A 26,968-nucleotide genomic window follows, 5' to 3' on the forward strand; every position below is an offset into this window, starting at 1 on the left:
GAAATATTCAATTGTTCTCTCCACCTCCCTCCTAAATCACCTAGGGATTTACTTCTCAGATGTGGTCCTGGACCAGTAGCATCAGCAGTACTTGGAAGCTGGGTAAAAATGCAGAATCTCAGGCCCCACCCCAGAACTACCAAATCAAAGTCTGCATTCTAAAGCACAAAACTTTGTCTTCATTTTCCCAAAGTTGTTGATGTCTCAGAAAACATGAAGACTGACTCCTCAGACTCCAATGACTGCATGATAATATGATAGAAAGATCTCTGGGCATGGAACTAGAAATTCAGGGCTGGAATCCCAGTCCTGCTGTCTACTAATTTAGCACAAATAAATAAACTCCAAGTCTATGTTTGTTAATCATTAATAACTACTGTCCAATTTGCAGAGATTTGGAATATCAAATGTAAAATGCATTTAAGTGTAGCAAACAGTATTTCTAAAGAAATGTGAATTGAAGAGAACATAGCCAAAGGCATGATTTGGTGAGAATCTGGCCAGAAAAGTACATAGAACATGCTAGTATTATAACACAAACTTAGGAAAACCACCTGCTCAGCTACTCAGATTCTTCCCTGGCTATTGGCTGTGTGAAACACAAACGTATAGCCAAAATGATTGTTGGGTCTGTGGTCAATTGGGCAATGCATCTCTTGCAAAAGCATTCAGATTTAACTAAAAAGTAAAAATAAATAAAAGACTATCTAAACAGGCTACCAAATTCAGATATTTGATGTAAAACAATTGGTTGGATTTGTAAGATTTTTTACACGTTGAAATTTTGTTTGCATTGACACATATGCATTTTTTTAAATAATGGTAATCTACAAACTATCCTTTCTAGAAAGTTGTGTTAAGCCAATAAAATGTAGTCAAAGAACTTCCTAAGTTCATCTATATCAAATACAATAATAAAAATTGCAATTATTATAGTTTTATTCTGTCTTTAAAACACTTCTCTGTGGTAGATATTATGAGTATCAGTATTTTACTAATAAAGAGTCTAAAAGTTTAGGTATCACATTTAAGGTCATCCAGGTAGAAAAGAGCAGAGCCAGAATTTGGACCCAGATCTGTGTGATTCCTGAGCACAGGGTGTTTATTATTGTATTATTTCCCACGGCACAGAGTTCCCACTACCTTTCTAATCAACAGAAAATAATCAACAGAGCCTAGGTCACCTTTGTAGGAGGGGTCTCAGGATACATGAGGTGGACTGAAATTCTCAGACGTTTCCTCATCATTATTGGAGATTCATTTGGGGGTGGGGTTTGAAGGGGAGAAGATAAGCAAGATGTAAAAGAGAGGACAGGTTATATGAGGGTATAATTCCTTATTAACAGCCATATAATATTTTCATGAGTTCCACGTCCAATTTTGAATGTTCTGCTCAGTAATTCTACCTAGATCTTCCCTGAAAACTCTCATATCCTTTCTGAACCCATTATCTCCTTGCTTCTCCTCACTAGACCTGTTTCGTTTCAATGGTTTCCCATATTAGTTAATGTGGCCACTATCCACCTGGATATCTAATTTAGGAAGCCTGGAGTCATTCTCATTTCTTGTTCCATCTAAGCACCTATGCAAATCAGAACCCTGGACCAGTTGATTCTCTTCCCAAGCATCTTTCTGATCTATCCGCTTTTCTCCATCCACTACCCCTCTGTGTAGTTCAGGCTTTGGACTATTCTGTTTGGACTGTTCTGTTCCCAAGTGCCCTCAATCAATCTTAAACCAGGTCTAGCCCAGCAGATTGACAGCCAGGTTGATCTTTCTAAATGACAAGTCCATACCATCCATGGAAAACTCCCCACCTTCCTAAGAAAAAAAACTTTAAGCTACAGAGGAAATATTTGTGTCTGCACATGCACAAAATATCTCTGGAAGATTCTACAAGCAACTAATGTTGCTTGCTTATAAGAAGAACTGGGTAGTTGGTGGATAGGGCCAAGAGGGAGACTTTCTACCTTATGTAATTTTTAAAATTTTTCAATTTTGAACCATGTAAATGTGTCAAAAATTTTAAAAGAAAAATTCTTGAAATAGGTGAAATAAGATGAAATAGGATGATGTCAGAGATTTGCAAAACAAACAAAACCATGATCAGAAAAAAAAAAAGGAAGGAAAGAAGGGTTAGATAATTAAAGACAGAAAATGTTGATAAATCTATCTGCAGGCTGAGTGTATTGTAGGTTTATTAGCCTACAAAGTACTTCATGATCTGCCCTCCGCGTGCCTTTCTATCAACTAACCTAATATCTCTTCACGCCTCTTCCTTCTCTCCATGCTGAACTATTTATACTACTCTGGACCAAACTCCTTTCTTCCTCATCTCCATGCCTTTGCATATGCCAATCATGGTATTGGCAATGCTCTTGCCTTCCTTGCTGCTTTATAATCACCTATTCTTGAGATTTAAGCTCCACAGTCATCTCTGCAGAGAAGCCTTTCCTGGGACCCTCCTTATCTCTTCCAAACAGAGCTATGCCCTCTCTTCTCTAAGCTTTCACAGTACTCTGTACTGACTTATTATTCGGGTTTTATCACTCTGTGGTAAATCAGCACACCTCTTAGAATCAGGAACCAGGGCCCCTCCCGGAGGCTCTGTGCTTCACATGCTCTCCTGGGCCTTCCTCTGGCTGTACCCACCCCAGGTCTAGGAATCTATGAGGTTGGCAGGGTGTGGCTACAGAATCTCTTCTCTCTTTTACTCCACATCCTGGGGTCTTGATTTTTTTTTTTTTTTAGCTCCACACAGCCCTATCTCTGATGCCAGTGGCTCCATGGGTCTCTTCTTAAAAGAATCATCATAACTGTGGTCATCTCTAGTCTCAAGGGGTGAACAAAGTCAACAGGGAGCTGTTGGACAGAGTGGCCAGAAGGCAAGTAAGCAGGCTGGTGTCCACCAGGGTCCGCAGAGGTCCCTTTAAGTGTGGGAGAGAGCTGGGGGGAGGTGGGGAGGAATGCTGCTATGATCTGGAGGGGACCTCCATTTTTACTCTTGCAGAAAATTAGTGGCATACTTGGCTTTCATTACTTGTGTTTTAGATTCAGATCTTCTTTAATTACCTTTAATTTTGTATCTGAAAACTGCATTTTGGTATGGCAGGAGCTATTTTTACATTAATCTCTGAATCCTAGTACTTTGGACAACACCTGACATGAGCCCATGGTTGGAATTTAACAAATTTTAGTTGAAGAAATGAATGAATGAGACTTTAAGAAATGATTTGGAATGTCTGGCAAAACTGATTATGATGATACTTCCTTATTCTAATTTTGCTCCTCTGGGAACATCATATTTTAAAGAACTAATTAATAATAGTGTTAACTGCTAATTTCATAAAGTACTTATAAGCAGGTACACACACACACACACACACAGCATTCCCTCTTCACAATAACTCTATGAGATTAGTACTATTTTTGTCCATCTTAGAAACGACAAAATTCATAAAGAGTAAATTGAAGTAATTTCCCAAATTTACACCACTAGTAAGAGGTGAAACTCATATTCAAACCCAGAAAGTCTGGCACCAGAGTCTTAAGACACTCAATTCACCAAGTCGTCAAATTGCAAGACTCCCAGGGCGTATCCTTGTCTGTTGGTCCCTACGCCCTCTAGCTTGATTTCAAGGCTATAAAGCCATTCATTCCTCTGGAAGCTGATGGTTACTGATACAAAATCTTAGGAGGAAATGTTTAGTGTTTAAAAAAGGAGCATATTGTGATTTTAGGAAAACTAAACTACAGCTGAGGCATACTAAAACTATCCAAGAAAACACGGCTTTTGTTGTTGCTGCTGTCACTGTTTCACTTTGTTTCTCTACATTCTGTTTTGGCTAAGATAGAGACGATCTTTGGAAAATAAAATGAAATACTTGCCTTCAAGAGTGGGTGATGCCGGAGGGGGTTGGGAAGCTTGCTGTGTTGGTGACGGAGGTGGTATGGCTGGGCTTTGTCCTGTGCACACAGTGCCGCAGTAGGTATTGGAAAAAAAAGTATTAACAAATTTAATATCCACAACTAAAATAGCTACATCCATCCCCCACATGCATAATTCATAGTCTGAAGTATAAATCCATATTATTATGCAAGAAGAAAAATTGTTACTAGGTGAGATCTTTAGGTGGATACAAACACAGATTCACTTATCTTCAGAGCCATTTCTGAATATATTACTTTTCTTAGGTGTATATAACAATGTCAAATATATCTACTGGACTTCATTAATGGAAAATCCACATGCAATCAAATAAAGCAATTTATTTTCAATATGCTCTTCAAATTATGGAAACGAAAATCACAGAAGCTGAGAGGAATCCTACTATAGAGCAAAATCACCATTTTTTTCATTTAACTAAAAATTCTCAAATGATATAATAAGGCAATAAAAGAAGGTTAAAATTCATAGGCCTTTTGATATTGAACAGGTACATTTTCTCCTGCCAAAATAAATGACCTGCAGTTAAGTAAATAATGGGCCAAAGGGAAAATATATTCAGTTTTATAGAACCTTGAAAGCCTCCCTCAAGTCTCTGGGCTTATTATGAACTGTGTAAGCGCCCACAATCGTTTCTGAGTGCTTCCTTATCCCAAGTGATTTCTTTAATTAACCAAAACCATCCGGGCCACGAACTGTAAACATTAACTAACATATGATCCCGCATGAAATGCTTATAAAATGTTTTATCATTAATTTTCAGTCCATCAGCTCCTGCTATGGGTTTCTTTTAAATCCAAGAATCAACGTGGGCACATGCACCTTCTAAAATCTCACCGACAACTGGATATTATCAAATGTCAGCAGACCTGCCTGCTTAGGATAAATTAGGAGTTCAAGGTTTGCAGATACTGATATATATAAAATAGATAAACAACAAGTTCATACAGTATAGCACGGGGAACTATATGCAATATCTTGTAGTAACTTACAGTGAAAAAGAATATGAAAACAAATATATGTATGTTCCTATACGACTGAAGCATTGTGATGTACACCAGAAATTGACATCACATTGTAAACTGACTATACTTCAATAAAAATATATATATATAAAAAAAAAAGAATTTGTCACAACTAGTTTGCTCTGGTGAGTACAGGATTAGCCACTGGAGCCGCACACACACCACCTTCTGCGCTGGTAAGAGAGGAATCCCAGGCCTTCAAGCCACGTAGAAGGGGTTAGTTTCCATTCATCATAGGACTTGCTACTAGTTGTTAGACCCACCCAGGTTGATTCTTGAGCATGTTCAACTATATGCACAAAAGCAAAGCAAATGATTTCGTGCCATGCAGGCCATAAATCTAGGAAAGTATCAACCCATGTTATTAATAAAATTTTTTACTCATGAGAGCAAAGACTTGATGGAAACATAACACAAGGTGGAAGTCCCTTTTTCAGTAAGCAAACAAAAGGTAAGGCTGAGCACACTAAGAAAGGAGTTTGATCCCTAGCTAACGTTTGTATAGAAAAAGTGTTTTTCTTCCCTAGCTAACATGTATATAGTGCTTACTAAAATGCCTAAAAATACAGTGCCTAAAATGACCCCAAACAGTTGTGATCTATTAAGTCTACAATCTTCCCAAGATCCTTAGGATGTAGGTATAATTTTCATTTTGTAGTTTGAAACTGAGTTGAACAGGGATTCTGTTTCTCAGCTCCTAAGCAGATTTGAGGTGGTTAGAGCTCCTCTCAGACTCCCTTAGGCAGGCAACGGGTCATCACATGTAAGGGGTTCTGCAACTGGAAAGAGACAGAGGAGTGAAGCTTTCAACCTGAGTTTCCACCTTCTTTGTAGACTGAAGGAATGTATCCTTGGAAAGATTCACTTCCAAGTCTTACTAGAGAGCTCATCTTGAAAAAAATGTTTCTAAGGTAGGATGATATTTTGTAGTTTTTAAAATCTAGGGAGAAACTAGATAGAGGAAGGAGTCAATTAAATATCTAAAGCTTAAAATACAAGAGACCATGAATATACATAAATCAGTTATTTCTTAAATGCCAAGGTTTTCAAAAACATCTTCATAGAATCCTGCCATTCACACTAAACTGCTTTCTCTCCTGTCATGTACTTTATTGAAAAGTAGTGATGTATAATCATAATCTTTTAAAGTCTTGATAAGCTCTTCGATAACTGATTTTTAAGTATATTCAGTTCTTTCCCCAGAGAATAATTCATAGTTCACATGACAAAATACTCTTATATTTTCCTGGAGGAACTCTGAAGTCATTATTTTATTTAAAAGAAAAATTTAGTGAATACTTATCAGTTCCCAGCACTGAAGAACCATTAAACCCCAATGCTGCCAGCACAAAGTTCCCAACAATGGCTAAAACAGACTTACAGACAGATCATTATAATAGACTGTAATGATGGGAAACAATATAAACATAGTAGATGTCCCAGAAATATTTCTGGAGGAGATTCATTGCAACACCCTTTAAATGTGTAAAAAGAATTTCCCAAGGAAAGAAAGGAGGAGGAGAAGGAGGTTCTAGACAGAGAGTATCTACTGAAAAACAGGCCTGGATGCCAAACTATGTAGAACTATTAAAACAGACAAACTGGTGCTTCTGCAGTACAAAGTGCTATCGTTTATATCAGAAATTCTCCATGACTATAATCGACTGTACTGCATGCTCTAACCTGGTTGACTACATGACTGTGAAGCAGTGGTTGCTGTGGGGTAGCAGGACCACAGAAAAAGTGGAAGAAAACGCCTGATGTCCTTTTGCCTCCACAGTGACAGTGCTAGGTAGCCCTGGCAGTGGAGTTATTAGCTCAGGACAACTTTTTGTCATGCTAGGGGACACCAAAACAAATCAGGTGCATCATACTTGATAATAACACCTGACTCTTTAGTACTGACTTATAGAAAGTCTTCTTTTATGCTGAAATAACGTCACAGAATACTATTGAAATCAGAGACCATTTTGCTGGATGCATGTATTATGTGCAATGTTATATAATAAATTATATGAGTATAATGTTATATTAATAAAAAAATTTTTGTAATGAAAGCAATGTAGTGTAGTATAGAGAGACCACAGGCTTGAAGTCAAATAGATGTGAGAGTTGCAGCTCCATCACTTAACAGTCCGTGTGAATTTGGAAACTTCATGAAGTAGCCAAGCCTCACAGTCTTTATGAAATGAAGAAAGTTTTCAGGGCCGTGACGAGGATTAACATCCAACACATAGTAAATACTCAAAATATTCTTTTTCCTATAATGTGTTTACAATTTATATCCCACCTAATTACACAAGAGGACTTGAAACAGACTTTTGAAGTAAGAAAACAAAGACACAACAACAGATAAAATTAAATATGACAGACATAGTGGAACTCATTTACAGGAAAGAGGCTTATCATTTTATTAGGAATCTATTTCTTTGGAATTCTTGAGGATTGTTACTCTTTGAAGGAAAAATTTAGATTGTTGAAATTTACCTTGGAATTCTAAAGGTGCCCCTCATTTTATAAGCTATTACCTGAAAATCCCTCTGACATTCAGACATAGTGAATTAGCTTTATTTTTTTGTTCCTTGAGTGATTTTGGCTGGCTGATTTCCATAATACCTGAATTGCATGTTTGTAAGCTGCCAATACTTTATTGTTCTGAGTTTTTCCTCACCCATGTCGATTTGATTGCTTTCGGTTTAGTGGAATTCCACTGGGGATGGAATACAGTGTGCATTCCTTCTAATGATGTAAGTTACTGCTGTTTTCTTTACTTTGCTAGAAATGATGAATGGAATTACTCAGAATCTCAAGTCAAGTAAGAGGCTATGAGCTGAATTCAGATGATGTGAAGGAGAAATCAATTCACAAAACTTCAGTTTAATTTACCTAGTTTCTTTATTAAAGGAGACTCCCTGGTTCTAAACCATTTCTAGACAACTAAAGCCTATCCCCTAAACCTTGAAACAAATTTTAAGGAAATTTTTTCTCCAATGTCTGTTAGATATTTTTCCCTTGGGTCCCCACTGCATCTTCCTGGAGGTACTGAGTACACCCAGAAGACTACAAACCCTTTGAAAGTCTTCCTGTGCTGCAAACAATGAAAGCTGATAAATCTTGGGACAGAGAAGGTGTCACTCTATTAAATGACCACTGAGTTAACATTCATTTACATCTTTAAAAAGTACAAAGTATGAATGTTACAAATTCTTATCTCAATTCATTCTTTCACCATCATGAAAAGCAGTTGTGAATCTCTGTGAACTAAACATAAAATGGGAAGATCTGAATTTTGTAAAAAAAAAAAAAAAGATTGCCATTTAAATGTACTAAAGCAATATTTTTATTTATATATGTTGTCACAAGATTCCTAGACTATTTTTATAACACGTAGAATAATAGTTATAAAGTTTAGAATTGAGCAAATAGTAAAATTAAATGAAAATATAGTTTACATTTTAGGCTAAGATGTGTGATTGGATTGTGCTAGTGTCTTTTATTAAAACAGGGACACGGTGATTGACCTTCATGTTTCCTTACTGAGTGTCTCCTTCTCTGTCTTGTACTTTTGGAACAGTCACAAAATGGAGAGAAGAAACCAGAGAGATTTAGAGTGTCGGCCACTCCTCCCTTTCTAACACTATTTATTTAAAATAAAAAACTTGACACTACTCATATAATAATCCCAGACTCGTGAGTTTGCCTATGAATGAGGAACTTACCAATAAGGAATCTGAGGAAATTCAGGAGTTTGTACGGGGTGGGTAGATCAAGGTATTTACTCCAATCATAAGTACGTTTCTAACTCCAGGTGTGTATTGCTAAGTTCTACACATGTAATTTGCATCCTTTGTACTCAGTTTTATGGGGGAACAAATAAATGGGCAATTATCACTTGACTTGGGTCTCATTTGTTTCAAGGTAAAGTGAGAACAATAATGTCTCCTCCAGCTGGGCTGTTGTAAGTATTCCTGGGCGTAAGAGTACCCACAAGTCAGTGAGGGATCCCAGTGAAGACACAGAAGAACCCTGTTGTTATGGAGCTTACAAAAGTGATGGATGGTGACAGGCAATAAAAAACAAGACAGATAATTTTAGATCTCAGAAATGCAGGGACATCAAAACAGAGTGGAGAGTCAGACAATAACTGAGGGAAAGAGATCACACTAAACCAGCTCAAAAAGCAAGAATGGTGTTTGTGCAAATTAGAAAAATGTCTTCTTTCTTAGTGTGCACAGTCCACGGTGGCAAGATTTGACCACGAGGACCTGCTTAGTGCAAAATTAAGAGCAGCTCTTCCCCTGGTCAGTGGTGGCTCCAGTCCAAGGTATGCTGTCTCGAGGGGGGAGAAGAGCAGGGAGACTTTGTGTGAGGATTCTAACTGCAGGACAAGTGTATAATGTACGAATTGGCTCTCTCTCCAAGGGGGAGACGCTTAAATTCTAGCTTGAATACAAGGGGGGCAGCCTCGGAAAAGGTCTGATGAAAGGATGCCCCAACAGGCAAAGACAAGTCAGACAGCCCGAGCGAGGCACCTGCCCGGCTTTCTTAAAGGTCCCTGGTGCTGGAGAGCAGAGACAGGCTCCAAGCAGAGCATTCTCGGCTGCTCCAGTGAGTCTGGATTTGTGTTAAGGGCAGTGCTAAGCTTTTGAAGTGTTTTAGGATGACATGCAGGTTTTTAAAAGATCACTTGCTGCTGTGTGAACAAAAACAATGTTTGCAGACAAAAGGATATGAGGGGCAGCAGCAGATCAGTTGCAGATGATGGAAACAACCCAGGTGAGAGGCCACGTGGGCTGGGAGTGGAGATTCAGTTGTTCGTGCAACAGATACTTGAGTGCCTACTCAGCACGAGGCGCTTTCCTAGGAGATGGAGTTGTAGCCGTGAATAATACAGACAGAATCACCTATTTCATGGAGCTGAGATTCTACAGGGCAGAGAGGAAAAAGAGCAACTAAATAAATAAAATGGAAATAAATATCCTATTAAAAAATGTATCAAGGGAGGGTAATAAGGAATGCTATTTAGAGTAACGAGTGGCAAGTTTAAAGATATGGCCAATGAAAAATAAAGACATTGAGGTAAGTGGATGGATTCAGAGTACATTTTGACACAAACCCAATGGGATTTTTAAATGAATTTGATATGGTAAGTGAAGGAAAGAAAGCAAGGCCGACTGACAATTTGGCTTGAGCATCTGGGAACAAATGAGAAATATAATACTCAGATAAAGGCGGGCGACTTTCTGTTATACTCAGCTAGATGCTGTTTATGGACTAACTGCTTAGTCATTGTTGTCACTTGAATTATATAGTTTTCAGTTTTGCCAGAGGACTTACATAGAAAACACTGAAGGAGAAGCCACATGACCTTACTGGTAATCCCAATTATATACTTTATCAGTAATTAATTTTCAAGATTTTTTTCATGATTTTAGAAAATTTTTAAGCAAATGGGTTATTTACTATAAACTGGCTATGCTACCCTACTATAAGGGTGTTTAAGACACCAAAAGCTTCAGCTTCTTAGATCAAAGAGCATCCTCCAGGCCAAAATGTTTCTACCGGAAAGGTTTCTCTGCATCCTGATAAAAAGCTTCCCTAGTATTTCCATGTATTATTATATATTTGCATATTCACTTTGATGGAAAGCAAGGAATAGTAGCCAAATACATATTTCATACTTTCTTTTGATTAAAAATGATAAAGGTCATATTAGTGTTGTTTCTTCTTCATCTCCAATTTATAATGTAGAAATAAGTTTTCTACGGAAAAGCCAACTAAAGAAAGGAAATAAGATTGATTCACTGCCACATCATTGTTCCATTTATCCTTGTACCTCGATTATGACAGAATACCCCAGGTCTGGGACCTAACACAAATAGGTGCACAGAAACATAATCATAGAGTTTGGGCATGTGGAAGAGACTTCAAAATCAGCTATTCTGACACCCTGAGTTTTCAGATGGACAAAAATGGTCTCTGGAAGGAAAAGTGATTGAACCAAGGTCATGCAAAACAGAGAAGACCCAATTTAAGATAAAGATTTTTCCCTCCATTTAATTTTTCTATTTATTTAATGTCTACTGGGAAGATCAAGACAATTGCCAGTTATTGTCATAAATGACTCAGAGGATCAAAGACTCATAACTCTTAGACTCATAAATGACTCATGACTCTTAAGAGGATCTATATATATATATATATATATCTCATTTCCTAAGAAAAATTTTCATAGTCTTCTTTAGTAGTCATGTTCTGTTTAACCTTGATTAGATAATAAATTGACCTCAAGGAGCCCATTTGTTTCCTGCTCTCATTTCCACAGTTCTAGATAGACTGTCAACTGGGAGGTTTTCAAAGCTGTCAGAATTATTCTATCTTCACTTTTCTTAAATAGTTTCTCCTAGCTTTCTGAACAATATCTCTTTCAAGCCCGGAGTAAATCATATTTACACCCAAGGTGAGGCAAGAGGCAGACAGGAAAGATGGGAGAAACAGACAAATAGGTAATATGAATTGTATGTTTTTCTTTGAATACAAAAGCTGAAGCCGGTAGGAAAAGAGATTAAAGAAGCATGTTAGATGGACGGCAGTCTCAATTTACAAAAATAAAAATAAAAACGATCTCATGTACTTGGAATGAAAATATCCTACTTGTCATGGAGTCACCCAATGAAAGGTCAAATATCCATGGGGTTATATGCTCCTAGTGATGAGAACTAGAACATGGCCTCTTCTAGTCATTCCTCAAAGCTTAGCTCTTTAATCTCTTCCTTGATTCCTTTCTACCCACTCCCTTCTCAACTCTTTCTGTTCCCAGAATTCCTCTGTACACTTGATCCTCTGATTCTCAATACAAGTGTTTATTTACAAGCCTGGGCTGTTTTTATTATTGTTATTTTTGGTTTTTTAATCCTCACTAGACTATGAGCAACTTGAGTTCAGAATCTGGAATATTAACACATATTTGGTAAAGGAACATGAATAATTAAAGGAGAAAATGCATGATTACTAGAATAAGTGAATAAATTAATATTGCTCAATGCTGTTCTGTTATACTATTTCCAGAGTGTTTGAATAAGAAAATATGAACGGTCCATTTAGTTCTCAGCAGAGTACAAAATACTTCCAACAAAATACATAATGAAATTTTATTTGTTTATCTTTTGGGTTTCTACTTTTCAATCATGTATAATTCCAGACTGAAGTAGTCATTTTCTTTCATTTTATCCATGGTTAGTGGGAAAAACTGAGCTAAAGCCCAAAGATGAAGAAAGGTAGCTTTTTTATTAAACAGCCCAGATAAGATATAACACTTGCAATGTAATCTGAATATCTATGGTTCCCCTAACTGGAAAGACTATGAAAATTATCCTTTGGGATGTTTCAGCCTAAAGAATTACACCCACAGATGTAACGTGAATAGTATTTTAGTGCCAGAAGACACCTGAGAATTCACTGAGAACGCTGAAGCCCAAAGAAGGTGAACAAGTCGCTAAATTCACCAAAGTGACTTAAAATTAGGACCCATGGATGCTGATTCCCAATGCAGAGATCTTTGCACAGCAAGCTGTTGTCTTTGTGTTTGCATTTACTTTAGAAATAGCATAATGGGACAAGGAATGAACAAAATATATGATAAAACTTAGACTAATGCTAAGCAATTTCAATTCAGGACATGTGTCGTTATATTATGCTTTAAGAATTCTATAGTTAATTATATTCATAATAATTAAAAGAAAACAGATCTTAACTGCAATATTCCATATGATGGTGAAATGATTTTTTAATGGACATTTTAACCCTTGTTTCATTTGAAGGTGATTTAAAATACAAATAGCACATGTTTTTGACCATTAGTTATGTCAATTCAATTTTCAAGGTTATAATTAATTCAAATTATGTCTCTGAGATGCTGCTCGCCAATGTCAAACATATCTAACATTCTTTATCAAAATGGAGATGCCTATACTCTGAGGAGTGGAGTGGTAGGAGTAGATGGAGGGTAACAATGGTTTATCTTATTAGAAATTAATGTTGTCCATGACAAATATTTAAAATATTATTTTTATGTTTAAGTTTTCAGGACATAATTGCATAGTATTAAAAATGAATGATTTTTAAGAAAAACGACAAAATTTCAATAAAATTTTGAGTTTAAAATCTGCGGTTTTATCTATTTCCCCAGGCATGCCCCTTTCCCCCCATGTTAACTTACTGACTAATGAATAATGGGCTATTACTCATTTAATTTAATTGATCATTGCTACTAAAACAGAAGTATCAGTTCTAATAAGGTTGTTGTTTACCAACCAGGGCATTATAACGTGGAATATCCCTAAATATGAGTACATTTAATGTGTCATAGCTCTCAAGTTAAAATGTAATAGTTCACGGTTTACATTCAGAATGACTTTTCAGACATTCCATATACTTCAGTGATTTACTCAAAGGCTGAAAATCAGGGCACACCAAATTATTGATCAGTGAGAATATGCATAGCAAACAAAGGTGAGGAAATAAGAGAAAAGATAACTCGCAAAACAAAATCATTACATTTACAAATATATTAAAATAATTTACAAGCAGAATAACAAATTCCCTTCCTAAGAGGTAGGAGGCTTGACATTTTTGCAAAGTATCTAAACATGGAGAATCAATATGCCTCCTTCTGTCTCGTATCTTTTCTGGTTGTTTGACTTGAGGATTCTACCAAAGAGGTTATTGACAGAGAACAGCTGGCACAGTGGATTGCTAAATCAATTCCTAAACTGCTAGAATCTGTTGTTTTCATCCTCAGTAACTTCCAGACCAACCAACAACCTTAGGGAGAAATTTACTCTGTTCTCTTCCATCTCAATTTGCTGCCACTGTAACCACAAAGAACAAAATTTATTTAAACTCTAATGATGGAACTGGGTGATATTTTATCAGGCCTTATGGCCAATTTAATAGATATCCAGGAAGTTTAAAAGTAAACCATACCAAGATTCCTCCAATAATTTTGGTGAGAAGCTATTTGTGCTCTCGAGTATGGAAGGAAAGTGCTTGTGCTGTCGATACCAGACTCCTTTCACTGACAAGCCAGCAAAGGCAGCTAGAAGTTATCTGCAGATGGCCGCCTTTCTGCGGCAACTGTATGGGCAAGACATAGGAGTACATGTCAAATTTGCATTATGAGGGAAACAGAGATTGTGAGTTTGTTTTAAATTATACCACTCAATACAGAGTGAAGAAAAGAAAAAAAAAAGAAAAAAGAAAACCTAAGAGGCAGTAATCCCCTTTCCAAAGGAATATTTATAATTCTCCCCACAGTGCTGGAGACAATATCCAGCGATCTGAGCAAATTCTGCAGCTTCCTCTAGGTTCAATTTCCTAATTGATGAGGTGGAGGAGTTATAAGCCACCTCCTAGTGTTTGGTGAGAGTTCAGTGAGATGATCCATGTGTAGCACTTAGCACAGTGCCTGGTGCACTGCTAGTACTCAGTGACTGGTAAATCTTTTCATCAGCATCATCAATGTTGTCATCATTGTCTCTGATAGGCCTCAAAAATCTTTAAAGGGTTGATGTAGAATAACCTGGATGACTACCTGAGTTTTCCTCCAGTTCTAGGTAAGCCACGTTATTCGAGGCTCATTGTGAATTTCCTTTACCATTATCCTCAAATACAGGGAGATAATTTTTAAAGCTATTGAATGGCATTTATGAAATAGTTTTGCTTCTCTTTTATACAGGGATCTCATTCTACAAAATATTATCAGTCTGACACATTTCAACCACCCCCTAAAGCTATTTTCATGCCACGTGGGTCTTGGCAAAGGGAAGAGATGCTACAATTGACCTATCCTTTGTATTCGCCTGCAGGAAAATTTCTTTCCTTTTTTTTTTTTTTTCAAATTGTCTCTAACCCATGAAAATATTCCATATTTACAAGCAATTCAAAGAGATATGAAAAGCTTAAAAAAGAACCATAGAGCCAACTAATAAAGAATCTTCTGGTTTTGGAATTGATCTCAGAAAGACAAAAAAGGACTTGTCATTTTAATGGAGAGTTTTCTACCTGGTGCTTTAATACAGATGATAAAATACCATATCTTTTCAACTACAGGCAGACCACACAAACATAAACATTTCAATGCTAGTACTTAATAGATAAAGGATAAAATGGGAACATGTTAATAATTATTATTTAATAGGCTTAACACCACAATTAAATTCACAAATATACTGTCACTTGAATGACACATTTGGAAATCATACAACTTCTCTTCCTGTTATAAATTGTGTATAATTGATATTATTTTGTCATTTAAAACAATACACACTGCTTATCCAGTTTCTGCCAGGAGGCTATTTATAATTTACACACCAAAAATATTCTTTTGGGGAGAAAAAAGCCATTATTAATGTAACCATTGTCATGAATATTAGAAAATGGAGAAGGTTTACCTCTTATGCAATCTCCATGCAAGAGAAGATTAAATCATCAGTTTGTTTTCACCAGATGTTTCAATATGACAATATTAGTGCTTTTTTATGTCTATTTTCCTCACTTTGTATAAGAGATGCCAATTGTTACAAACCTTGTCTATTAAACATGTGCTCATTACCTAAACAATGTAAGTGGTTACAAAAAAAAAAAGTGGTTTGTAGGTGACAGTTTTTTTAATAAAAGAGTGGCAGAGATTTGAGAAAAGTAGAATAAATGATTAAGTTTGCATGACAAAGGACAGGCACAAAAGTATAACAGGGTCTGATTTGAAAGGACACACTGTGGTAAAGATAACATCAGTATGGTGAGCCGTTACTCTGTTCAGTTTTCAGCCTGCATTGATCTCTCACTTAGTATTATAAATTAAAAAGTACATTTAATTATTCCACTATATTTTCCCCCTTGGGTTGAAAAAACTGGTCACTTAAATAAGGATAAATATAAACTCATTGTAAGCAACTAATAATAACAATCACTGTAAAGCTGAAGATGATTATTGACAAAATACTAGCCTGTCCTAGTCTCTGTGTCTCTTTCCTCTCTAGGTGGTTATAGTGAGTATAACCTGCATCATATGATTTAGTCCTTAATTAGTACGTTCTCCTGCTTTTCTCTCCCAGCTTCTTTGCACCATTCATTGTTTTATTTGCAATAATTTCTGGTTGGATTGTTAGCTCCTTCTGCTTTGAAATCCACGTTACTGAGTACGTACTGAGGCTCCAGTAACTGCTGGGAGACCGACGGACAGCCTGACTTTGAGTCTATCAACCTGGATGTCGATGAGGAGATAAGCAAGCAAAACACACTGTCTTCAAACGTGGAATGCTTATGACGACTATGTGGGAACAACCGTATCATTGCCTCAACATAGAATATTTTAGAAAACCAAAATGTGAAATATTTTGGGCTGCATGGCAGTCCTAGAACTGATCCAAAAATCTGAGCAACTGGTTGAACAGCCTCCAACTGGTAACATTAATGTTAATATTGCAAAACTCAGTATTACCTTCATTGTAAACAAATACCCTGTACAGGAATAAAAGCTATGGACAAAGCATGTTTGTTTATCACATAGGTCGCTGGGAAAGTGGCTGTACCAGTCTGCTTAGTTTATAGTTACATCAGAATAGGAAGGGGGTGTCCTTATTTCTGTTTAAAATAGAGGCTGCTTAAAAATAATAAAATAAAATAAAATAAAACAAGACTTGGTTAAGAAAGGGGATTAGAAAATATGCCTGTATTTGAACCGTTAGCAAGCCCTAGATTCCCTATTGTTTATCTGCTGGGCCACCCAAGTGAACCTTAGAACAGCACCAGGGGAACGTGTTCACGTAATTACTAGAATGCTTCTTTAATCTGCGCTCTTGCATATAAACTGACAGATAAGATTATTACAAGACATGGCACATTAATAAATAACACCTAATTAGCTTGATAATTCTTTGATTAAGCCCTAATTTTCCTTGCTTCTCATGCAGCAATTCAAATTACTTTGTATTATTTGCTCCTTTTCAGACTCTTTTAGAACATGCTTTGAATAGTCCCAGGAGGCTACCTGAGAAGGAATTTATTCTTGTCTGACAGCAGGTCCATGCCATTAATAGTGACAAGGCTGGACCGAAACGACACGGTAATGAGAGTTCCTCCACAGCAAAGAGATTCCTCTAGAATCTGACACCTCTTTCAAAAAGGGTAGGAGGCAGAATTCTGAGAACGTGAGGAAAATGGAATGTTAGGTCTTCAGGTTGTTCTCCTTAAAGAGAAAGTAAACTCGTACGGCCATTATATCGCGGAGGGGAGAAATCTTCTCATTTACTGCCCTTCTGCCCAAACCAAATGCCTTTCATCACCACGAAGCTGAGAGAGTCAGAGCAGCAGCAGAGGAATCACAGCCACTCACGAGTGCTTGGATCTATTTCTGGACATCCTAGCTATTTCTAATGACTAGAATGTTTAATGGACTGATTGAGACAAATATGAAAATCGAACACATTTATCCCGAACAGCTTCCCCCTACTTCAAATAATCAGAAGGCAATTCTCCTGGGGCCCCGCCAAGTCCAGGAACTATGCTTGCCCGTAACAGAGTGGAAGCTCTCTCTCCTCTTTCTCTCGTTTCTGTCTAATTCTATATGCTGCCTGCAGTTTACTGATGCACACAGCAAACCTGGCTTTGTTAATTCTGAGCCTCTGTCTCTGGGGACACCACCAATAACTCCTTTAAGAATCTTTACACAGGGCCTATTTGCAATGCTTGAAAACCTGTCATCTTTTTAAATAACAAGATTATTTCCAGGAATGAATAAAGAGGGCTGCTCTGGGATGATCATCAATAATTTTTTTCATTGAGATAAATGTTACACATCATGAATTCAATTCAATAAACATAGCATGTATCTGGCAAGATATGAGGCAACAGGGATTTAAAGGCAAAAGTTTCTTGAAGGTGTATATAAGGCAGTAAAGAAACAAAGATTCTTTCCTCTGCTTGGGAGAGAATAATATGTGATAATTAAATCAGAGAGCTCATAAGAAGTGCTCAGTAGGAAACCATAATTTTGCTGTATTTGGGCACCACTGCTACCACTAGACATTTAAACAGTACGTAGTATAGTCAAGTATGTTCTGAGTGTATGTGGATGATGGATTATTCCATACCTTAACCCTATGAAGTAATACCCAGTATCCTGTTTTAAAGACGTGGGTATCATGTATGTTTGTTCACTGCTGTATCTATAGAATCTAACCCAGTTCTTAGAACTCATCTCGAAGACACATAAACCAAACTCATTAATGCATAGAATGTAGGATTTTTTCATATGATCCCCAATAGAACTTTAAAAGTTACGAATTATCACCCACTTTACACAGATAGGAGAACCTAGGCTAGAAAACATCAGATGACTGGAATGGGCAAAACTGGTCTAGTGCGTTACTTGTTGATGTGGTTCTGAAAAAAAAAATGTTTTCCTGTCGCTATCGAACGTTTGCTTCTAACAATCCTTAGATATGTGTTCAATTTGTGAAAAGCCAACACTCGGAAAGCTTTGGCCCCTCGCTGTACTTTGACCCTCGGCTTGTGCATTCTGCAACCAGCAGTCCTGCAGTCAGCCTCATTTGACAGGGGAGGAAATGGAGGTTTAAAGAGATTTACTAACTTGACTAAAGTTACAATTGCCAGCAAGTGGCATGGCCTGGATTTGAAACCATGCAGTCTGGCTCTGGAGTCTGTGCCTGACTACATGTTCTCACTGCCTGTAACGTCCATGCATTAAACGGCCACCAGTGAAGAATTAAAATAAAACAATCAAAATAACAGAAATCAGCCAGAGGAGGAAAGGAAGCTGTTGTTCTCTTTTAGGTTATGAACTGGTCCATTCCAGCACTTTCCTTACTACACTGTGTTTTTCGCAAATAGTCACCCATATTTCTTTTTTCTTGTTTACATCTAGACCTCATTTAAGTTTCTACCACTTGTGTGAACTTAAACTGTCAAGACAGTTTGGAGCACTTTAAGTTGCAATATTAAGTCACTTATATGTAGTTCCCAGCATCACCCCTGTGTAAAATGGCTTGTGGAATGTGCCTTCTTTCCTTCCAAACCATGTTTTAGACTCAACAGCTTTAGCAAAATTCCACAAATTTTCTCCTGTTTCCAACCTCTTAAGCAAAGAGCTGCCTGATCACCTTCTCTGAAATGCCGGTTTAATGTCATTGCTCTACTTTAAATCTTTCAAAGATTCTCTTCCATCCCAAATATCACCTGTGCCTGATTGATCAAGTGTCTGTAATTTGTCACCACGAACATCACTTCTTATGCTCCAGTATTTTCTAATCTTAAATTATTGTCTTGCCAGGCTGATATCCTCATTGTCATATAAGCACATCAATTTCACATGTACTGCTATGTCCTTCTTCATTTCCTGTTTCATTTTTATACAAAGCAAGCCCCATGTATTCTTCCACAGTTAGTCAGATATTATCTTTCAAATTCTAGATGCACATTATCTCCTCTGACACCAGAAATCACAGATGTCTTTCTTCTGAAACTCCTAACATTTAGTATCTCCTATTACACAATCTCTCAAGTTTAATCTTTTTCTATTATTTATTAGTTCCTTTTTTCTCTTTCAAAAAATCATCCACTCCACTTGTTAAAACAGAGATCACCTTTTAGGATTCTTACACCCTTTACCACGCTCAGTTTGGGACTGCTGAGCATGCAGAACATACTCTGTTTATACTTTGACTTATTTCACTTACTCTCCTCGCAACCCCGTCTTCACTGCTGACCTGTCCCCAAAACTCCACATTTGATTCTTTAACTGCCCACTTCAGAGTTTGCTATGAGAATTAAATGAGGAAAAAATGGGAAAGTGCCCAGAATGAATCTTAATATTTAGCAGATGTTTATCAAATGACGTTTGGATTGAAATTTTCACTTATTCCCCTTTTGCAACTGAATACTATTTGTGGCTTTAAGCGTAGATGAGTTCCGAGTCTCCTATTTCTCTAGCCCCGCCCACTTCAGTGGGCACTCTCTTCCTCTACTTCCTATTTAGGGCATTGTTTGGGATTTTCAGGATGACAATCTCCAAATAAGCTTTTACTTTCTTTTCCTGTGGTTTCAGTACCAATGAATCCCATGAGTCTACCATTGTGACGTTTCTAAAATCATCTTATCTATCTTCATATCACCTCCTAAGGTCAAGCTTTATTTTCTGTCCTTGGACTTACCCTAACTGGTCTTCATTTTCTCACCAAACCATCTTGTACAACATTTCCAATTTTGTTTCTCTTTCTAGGTCACCGAGTGCCAACCAAAGTGAACCACTGGCAGTTCCTTGTCTATGTCTGAGAAGCAGAGAGATTGGTCTTAATCCTGATGGTTTTAGAATTCAAACCTGGGTTTGAATCCTCTGTCCACATTGTATGTGACCTAGACAAAACACTTGAACTCTCTGTGCCTCAATTCTCTCATCTATAAAATAGGGATGATAACACACTCTTCTCAAGTTTTTCTAAGGATTAAAAAAGATTATTTTAAGAGTCTTGCAAATAGTAAATACTCAACAATTAATAGTCACAAAAGAACATTTCAAGATATTGTGATTTGTGCCTTAGTTATGATCCCTTCAGCCGTAAATGTCTTTATCCCTAACTTCACGCAGGCTATCCTCCAGTTTCTCAAGGCTCATTTCAGTTTTTACTTCTTCCATAAGATTTTCTCCAATCTTTCACAGCAGAAACATTATCTTTATACAGTAAACTCTCATAGTAAGAGAGAGAGCAAAAAAAATTCAGGGGAGGACATGTGCATATATTATTTTAGTTTATCATTTTAACAATCTTAAGAAATATGTTTTATAAAGAAACTGAGAATAAAAAAAAAAAACACACAAGCAAAGTATTTAAATCCTGGCTTGTGTGACCCCACCTTTATAGTCTCTCCATTGGATTGGTTCCCAGAGTACTATCAGGGTCCATTAAAGACAATCTTAAATTTTTGTTTCTTTTTTGAGCTATTCTCACTATTGTAGAGACTGATATTTCTTGTCTTATTTTTATTTATAGCTCTTCCAAGGAACAAAGAAAAAATTAATTAATTTTTACATAATAGAACTTTTTCTATCTTGTAATTACCATGTAGCACCACTGGAATTTTAAAAATCTGGGACACATTATAGGATTTTCATGATCTTATTTTTTCTATATTTTGGACATTTTCTATTTAATCAACTTAGAAATTATTTCATCATTACTCATAAGTTATTCTCAGATGTACTAAAAAGAAAAAAATAATAAAATAAATTGCCTAGAATGATGATGTAATTGTAAAATAGATCATCGTAATCTCATCATTTGGTTTATTCGTTGTGTTGACTAAGGTTTTACATTATCATTCAAGAAGATATAAAAGGCGGGAGACATTCATGGTCTACTTTTAGTTTCATTTAACACCATTTAGAATTTAGAATTTTTATTTTCCATTCCTTTCTGTAAAGAGAATAATATCGACACAGGAAGATTTATTTAGGATATTGGGTGAGTCAAAAGATGATCATAAAAAGACAGATAGCAGTACACTAAACTTTAATGATTAGGATGAAATTTAAACTGATTGTTCAAGTGAAATTTCAGACTGAATCTTCAGATGACAATGAATTTTCTTAAACTCAAGAATCAATGAATGAACAATGTATTTCAAAGGACAAAAAGGGAATATGCTATTCTTATCCAATTAGTTCTTCAGCTAGGACTTTACCATGCAATATTTTGTGGTAAGAACCTGAAACATCTCATTTTGTTAAAAGGTTATGTTACAGTATTCTTTCATCTTTGATAAAACCTGTGTGCCAAAATTTATGTTTTTTAAGTGTACAGATGCTGAAGAAATCAGAAGGCAATTAATAATGTATAAATTTAAAATGACTGGATTTATCATTCTAAATAATGCTCATAAATCTTAAAATAAAAAATATTTGACAGATATGAAATGAAGATGATATCCTCTTCAACAAAATCATGAACCATCAAAATTTTCAAAAATTAAATTGTTCCATTTTGATGAAGCAAGTTCTGAAAGAACTGGAAGTAATAATACCCTAGAGTGTATTAAAGATGTGTTTGAAATCTGGAACTGGTATTTACAAGGTGGATACATTGCAGGTTTATGCATGATAGTTGTTGAGTAGTTTTGTTCCTTTTAGAAAATGTTTCCAATTTAGAGTATATACACCTTCAAAACCAGGGAATTGATGAAGTAAACATTTAACTTTGTTTAAGTTTTTATCACAGTTTTCACTGTTCCTTTAATCTTACTTCTGTAAACAGTTTTAAACAATTTAAACTATTAAAAAAACATGAAAAGGTCCAAATGATAAGTGGAGATAACTATTTATTCCTAGTATACTGAGATTAGCATGTACATTTTCTGAACCTTTATTGCATACCTATCAAGTTATTCTTAGTTATAAAATTATTTATATTACATCTTATCTCTTTTCTGGATTATCAGCTTACAGAGGGGATTCAACAAATGCTTATTGAGTAAACATCAAAACTCCCAAAGCTTTTGTGAAAATAATTAGATGTTTGGAACTAAAGTGAGTATGTTTTTTAGAAGCAGGATTTTGAGGGGGAAGAGTAAAGCAAGACTAAATTTTACCTAGTCTTCTCCAATATGGCTGATTGAGTTCTGAAATACATTAGATTAAACCATTAAATAACAGTGACTATAATGCAATTACATTTGACCTCTTCTCAGCAGGATCAAACCAAAAATGCAGTTAAGCACCACTGAAGTTCAAGAAAAGGATCTTAATAAAATAAGAGTACTAACTTATTCCTTGAGGCTTTTTCTAGCTATGGACATAAAACCCATAGAATTGGAATACCAGCTGCCAAAGTATACCTTATTATAGTCAGAGGTTTTGATAGGTGAATACCTTCAATTTTAGGAGAATAAATGACACAGAAAGTAGAATAAATTACCTTGACATAAATTCTTGGCTCAAGTAAAAGTCAGAGAGTAGCTGGAATTTCAATAGTGGGATAACGTTTAAGGGATAAACTTTTAACTTGTATTGAAGTTTAATCATAATGGCTACACAGATGAAAAGCTGAAAAAAAAAAGTGTTAAAATTACTAAGCAAAATCACACTAGCCCTGGTCCTTGTACTGGACACTTAAATTGATTTCTATATCTAGTGAGTATAAAGAGCTCTGTGAGCCATGTGATTTCTTACTTATAGAAATGTGTCTCTTGTTTAACTCAGTTGACTCTGCCCAGCACTGCATGCAATTTATTTGGCCCAAGTGGAACTTGATGAAGAGGGAGTATGAAAATGCCTAGCAAGATGATGATGTTTCTTTTAAAGAGTCTGCCTAAATGAATGAAACCATCGGTAGGCTGTCGCTTAAGAAAAATGTGCTTAGCCACAAAGTATGGAAAAGGAAATTGGAGTTACTGGAAGGGTGATAAAGATGAATAAATCTAAAGGGTTCTATCCTGACCATCTGTACTATCAATTTCTACAAACAAACAAACAAAAACCCCACAAAACACTGTAAATTGAGTCTCAGTGTTGCAACCAATGCTGACTTTAACCAATTTTCATAATTCTCTTATAAGAAAATGACAACTAGACTACTTTAGCCCCAGGGGGAAAGTGAAGGTCACCAGCTTCAGGATGCCCTGCATGGGAAGACAAGATCTCACTCCTTTTCTCTCTTTCTTTCTCCATCTTCTCTCCCTCATCCCCTCCCTCTTTCCCTCCTTCCTCCCTAAAGTAGGTCTGGGGGTATTTAAAATGCATCCTATTACATTGACTATCTACACACTGAGGCGAACAATGGTGGGGTTATTAGGTCATCGAATGGCAGCAGAGAAAGTATTTCTTGAAGAAAGGAGCTCTTCAGTGTCTATAATATCCCTAAAATTACACATTGTAGACATATGTCTACTCCAGTTGCTCATAGCTCTAGTCAATAGCATACACTAACTTTCTAGGATTGAATAGAATTTTCTTATTTTTTTGACTTAATATAGGGTGAATCAATATAAAACAGTTTTGGCTGGATACAACAAATTAATCTGATCCTTACAGTTTACGCTCCCTAGTTAAGATGGTCTCTGTAATTGAGGTGGACATCATTACTAACCATAGGAGTGTGCATGTTCGTTCATCTTCAGATAGCTAAAAAAAAATTAAGGCTATTTTAGTTAGAAGTATTTTATGTGATGGGATAAAAAGGCAAAACATGAGCCTTATGCTATGGTGTCAGCACACTTAACAATATTTTTCAAATTTGAACTGTAATTTGGGTTACATTTGAGGGTGGGACAATATTATACAGAAGAAAACACTTTATCCCAGAGGAAAAAGTCAAACTGTAGTTTTAAAAACTCATTACCAATAATTAATAATGAACTCTAACTAAACAATAACAGGTGTTCCACTAATCCCAAACAGAAACAGATGGAGGCACAAATGTTTTCTAAATACTGGATACACGCAGAGCAATAAACTTGGCAGGAATTGTTTTCTTCTGCAATTGTCAGTCAGAGTCAAAGTCTGATCACTTGCATTTTTTCTAAATTAATATGCCCAGATTAAATCTTGTTTCTTCTTCCTTATTTTTCAAAATGCAAGCCATATTTAGTGCTTTTCTCACTTTATCATCTGTATTGTCTTTGGTGGCAAAGATAATATTATTACTTTTCCTTCTGTCACTTAGGAAGCTTTCTATGATTTATTACATGAAACAATGGACATACCATTACTGGTTTCCATTCTCCAACTTCTTCCATTCCACCCCCCAGACTGGGAATATCAATCTACATATTCTTCAATTTCTTATATATTATAGCAACAAAACTTCAAAAATCATCATTATAGGTAGATGAAATAAATTACAAATAAATTATGAAATCAACTAGAAAGTCACTAAATGGTATTAAGAAATCTAATCCTAAGGCACTGGGGAATTATTTTCAAGAGTTTGAATGTTACATAATGCTACAGATTTCAATTCGTGACTGTTCAGAGAACATTAACCTATGACTTCAGAAGGGCTCTTCCTGTATGGCTAAAGCGTCGGGGTTCAGAACATGACCCCCCAAGATGCGCCATTTTGGCACGTGGATTATTTGAGCTAAAGTCAGTCAAGACTACAAGCTCAAGACAAAAGACTGCCCTACCCTTAACGACCTACAAGGATAGAAATTGAGGATTTTTCCCAGAAAAGGAGTTGTTGTAAGAGATAATTTTTATCTAAGTGTCCTCATCTGCATGACAGAGCAAACATTTACTTACCAAATACCTGCTTCTCTTTTTTTTGTCCTGTGACTTATGCCCCTGACCTTGAGAGCCCCAGCCCCTATTCCATTCCCTAGCTCAGGAAGGCAATACATAGCTCATTTTCACCTTTGTGTCTGTGAACCTCTCATGTCTGTGAAGTCTCTGACCCTCCTGTGTGTGTGGGAATTCCCTTATGTATGAAATTAAATTTGACTTTTCCCTGTTAATCTATCTTCTGTCAATTGAATTCTTAGAACCTAGAAGAGTAGAGGAACGTTTTCTCCCTCCCTGACAGCTGGTGTAGTTGGTGAGATAAACTTCCCTGGCTGGACTCCGCCCCGCCGAGGCTGCTGCAGCTGAGCAATACTGGGACATCTGACAAGTGGTAAGAGTCTTCTATTTTTTTCTCTTTTTAAAAAAAATTTATATAGTAGGAGAAAATATTTGGAGAGCTAGTTCCTTAGACTTAGTGACTCTGGCCAATTTGGCAGAATACTCTTGGCTTTAGTGAGCCATTTCATCCCAGAGATGGTCACTGTTTTTCCTTGTCTGTCTCCTTTTGTCTTGTTCTCTGTCCTGAAAGCTTGTTTGGCTTTATGACCAGTGAGAATATTCTCTCTCGTGTTTGCTATCTGCAAGATCTGTGTACCCACATGCACTTACCAGTCAGTCAAATAGACTAGGATTTAGAGCAGCTGTAGCCAGCTGGTCATAAGTACAGGTAACAACCCGAGCTTCTGACTGGCACCACTGCCCAGGCATGCCAGTTCTTAGGGGGGTTTGTCATAAAGGTCTCAGTCCATAAGGGACCTTTTTCAGCTTAACCTTTGTTGCTTTGTTAGTGCTGGCAGCACATCATCTTTATTGTCAGTGCAACAAAGTTTGCTGCTTTCTTAAACTATTTTTAGGGGTGAACTTTTTGGCTCTTTATGAAGGCTGCATCTTTTTGTACTCTCCTTTAGAGACCGTTCTTGTACCTACGGTTAAGCCATAGAAAGGTTGATTGCCAATGACCAGATGATGGATCCTTGGAAATGGAAAAACTAAATTAGTACATTTTAGAGAGCTGTCATCTTAAACAGGTGTTTTATTGGTACCTATGTAAAGACCAAATTAAAAAGTGGATGCAAAGAAATATAACAACTAGTCTTAACTCCCCTAATTAAAAAAAAAAAGTTTCAGGAAGCAGTCTCAGCTTTCCCTCATGGGTCTTACAGATGCTACTAAAAACATTAGGTTAATTAACAAGATAATGAGAAGAGGTTGCTGGTAGAGTCAAGGGACTCTTCCCAACAAGGTGAAATTTTTTAAAGGGTTATTAAGAAATAAGGTAAATAAAGCAAGTATTGAAAGAGGTGGAACAAAGAGGAATCAAAAGGGAAGAGCCTCGGGACTCATTCCAGCAGGATGGAAATCTTTAGATGGTTATGAAAAATGGGATGAATGAAACAGACATGGATGGGGTTACAACACGGTTTTAATATAGTATTACCAAAGGCTGGTCTGAGCTAGGGCAATAGAGACGCCACAGGCTCAAGGAAACTATGTCCCCTTCCTTAACTACCTACAAGGGTTTAAACTGGGGACTTTTCCCAGAAAAAGTGTTACTACCAGAATTTCATTTAAATGGCCTCATCTGTATGGCAGGGCAGACGTCTAATTACTCAGTACCTGTTCTTTTGAAACTGTCCTGTGAATCAT

The 26,968-nt window shown here is 36.5% G+C and overlaps 1 protein-coding gene across 1 annotated transcript in view; it reads right to left on the reverse strand.

The window, feature by feature from the left end:
- TRDN (triadin) overlaps positions 1-26,968 on the reverse strand; it is a gene marked incomplete at its 5' end in the record, with an annotated part of 362,619 nt that overhangs the window by 169,514 nt on the left and 166,137 nt on the right. The window contains one exon of the mRNA XM_072965935.1: positions 3,889-3,966. Coding sequence (XP_072822036.1) covers positions 3,889-3,966 — 78 coding nt within the window. The remainder of the gene's footprint in view (positions 1-3,888; positions 3,967-26,968) is intronic.

Source organism: Vicugna pacos, chromosome 8, assembly GCF_048564905.1.
Source record: "Vicugna pacos chromosome 8, VicPac4, whole genome shotgun sequence".
NCBI classification, from domain to species: Eukaryota; Metazoa; Chordata; class Mammalia; order Artiodactyla; family Camelidae; genus Vicugna; species Vicugna pacos.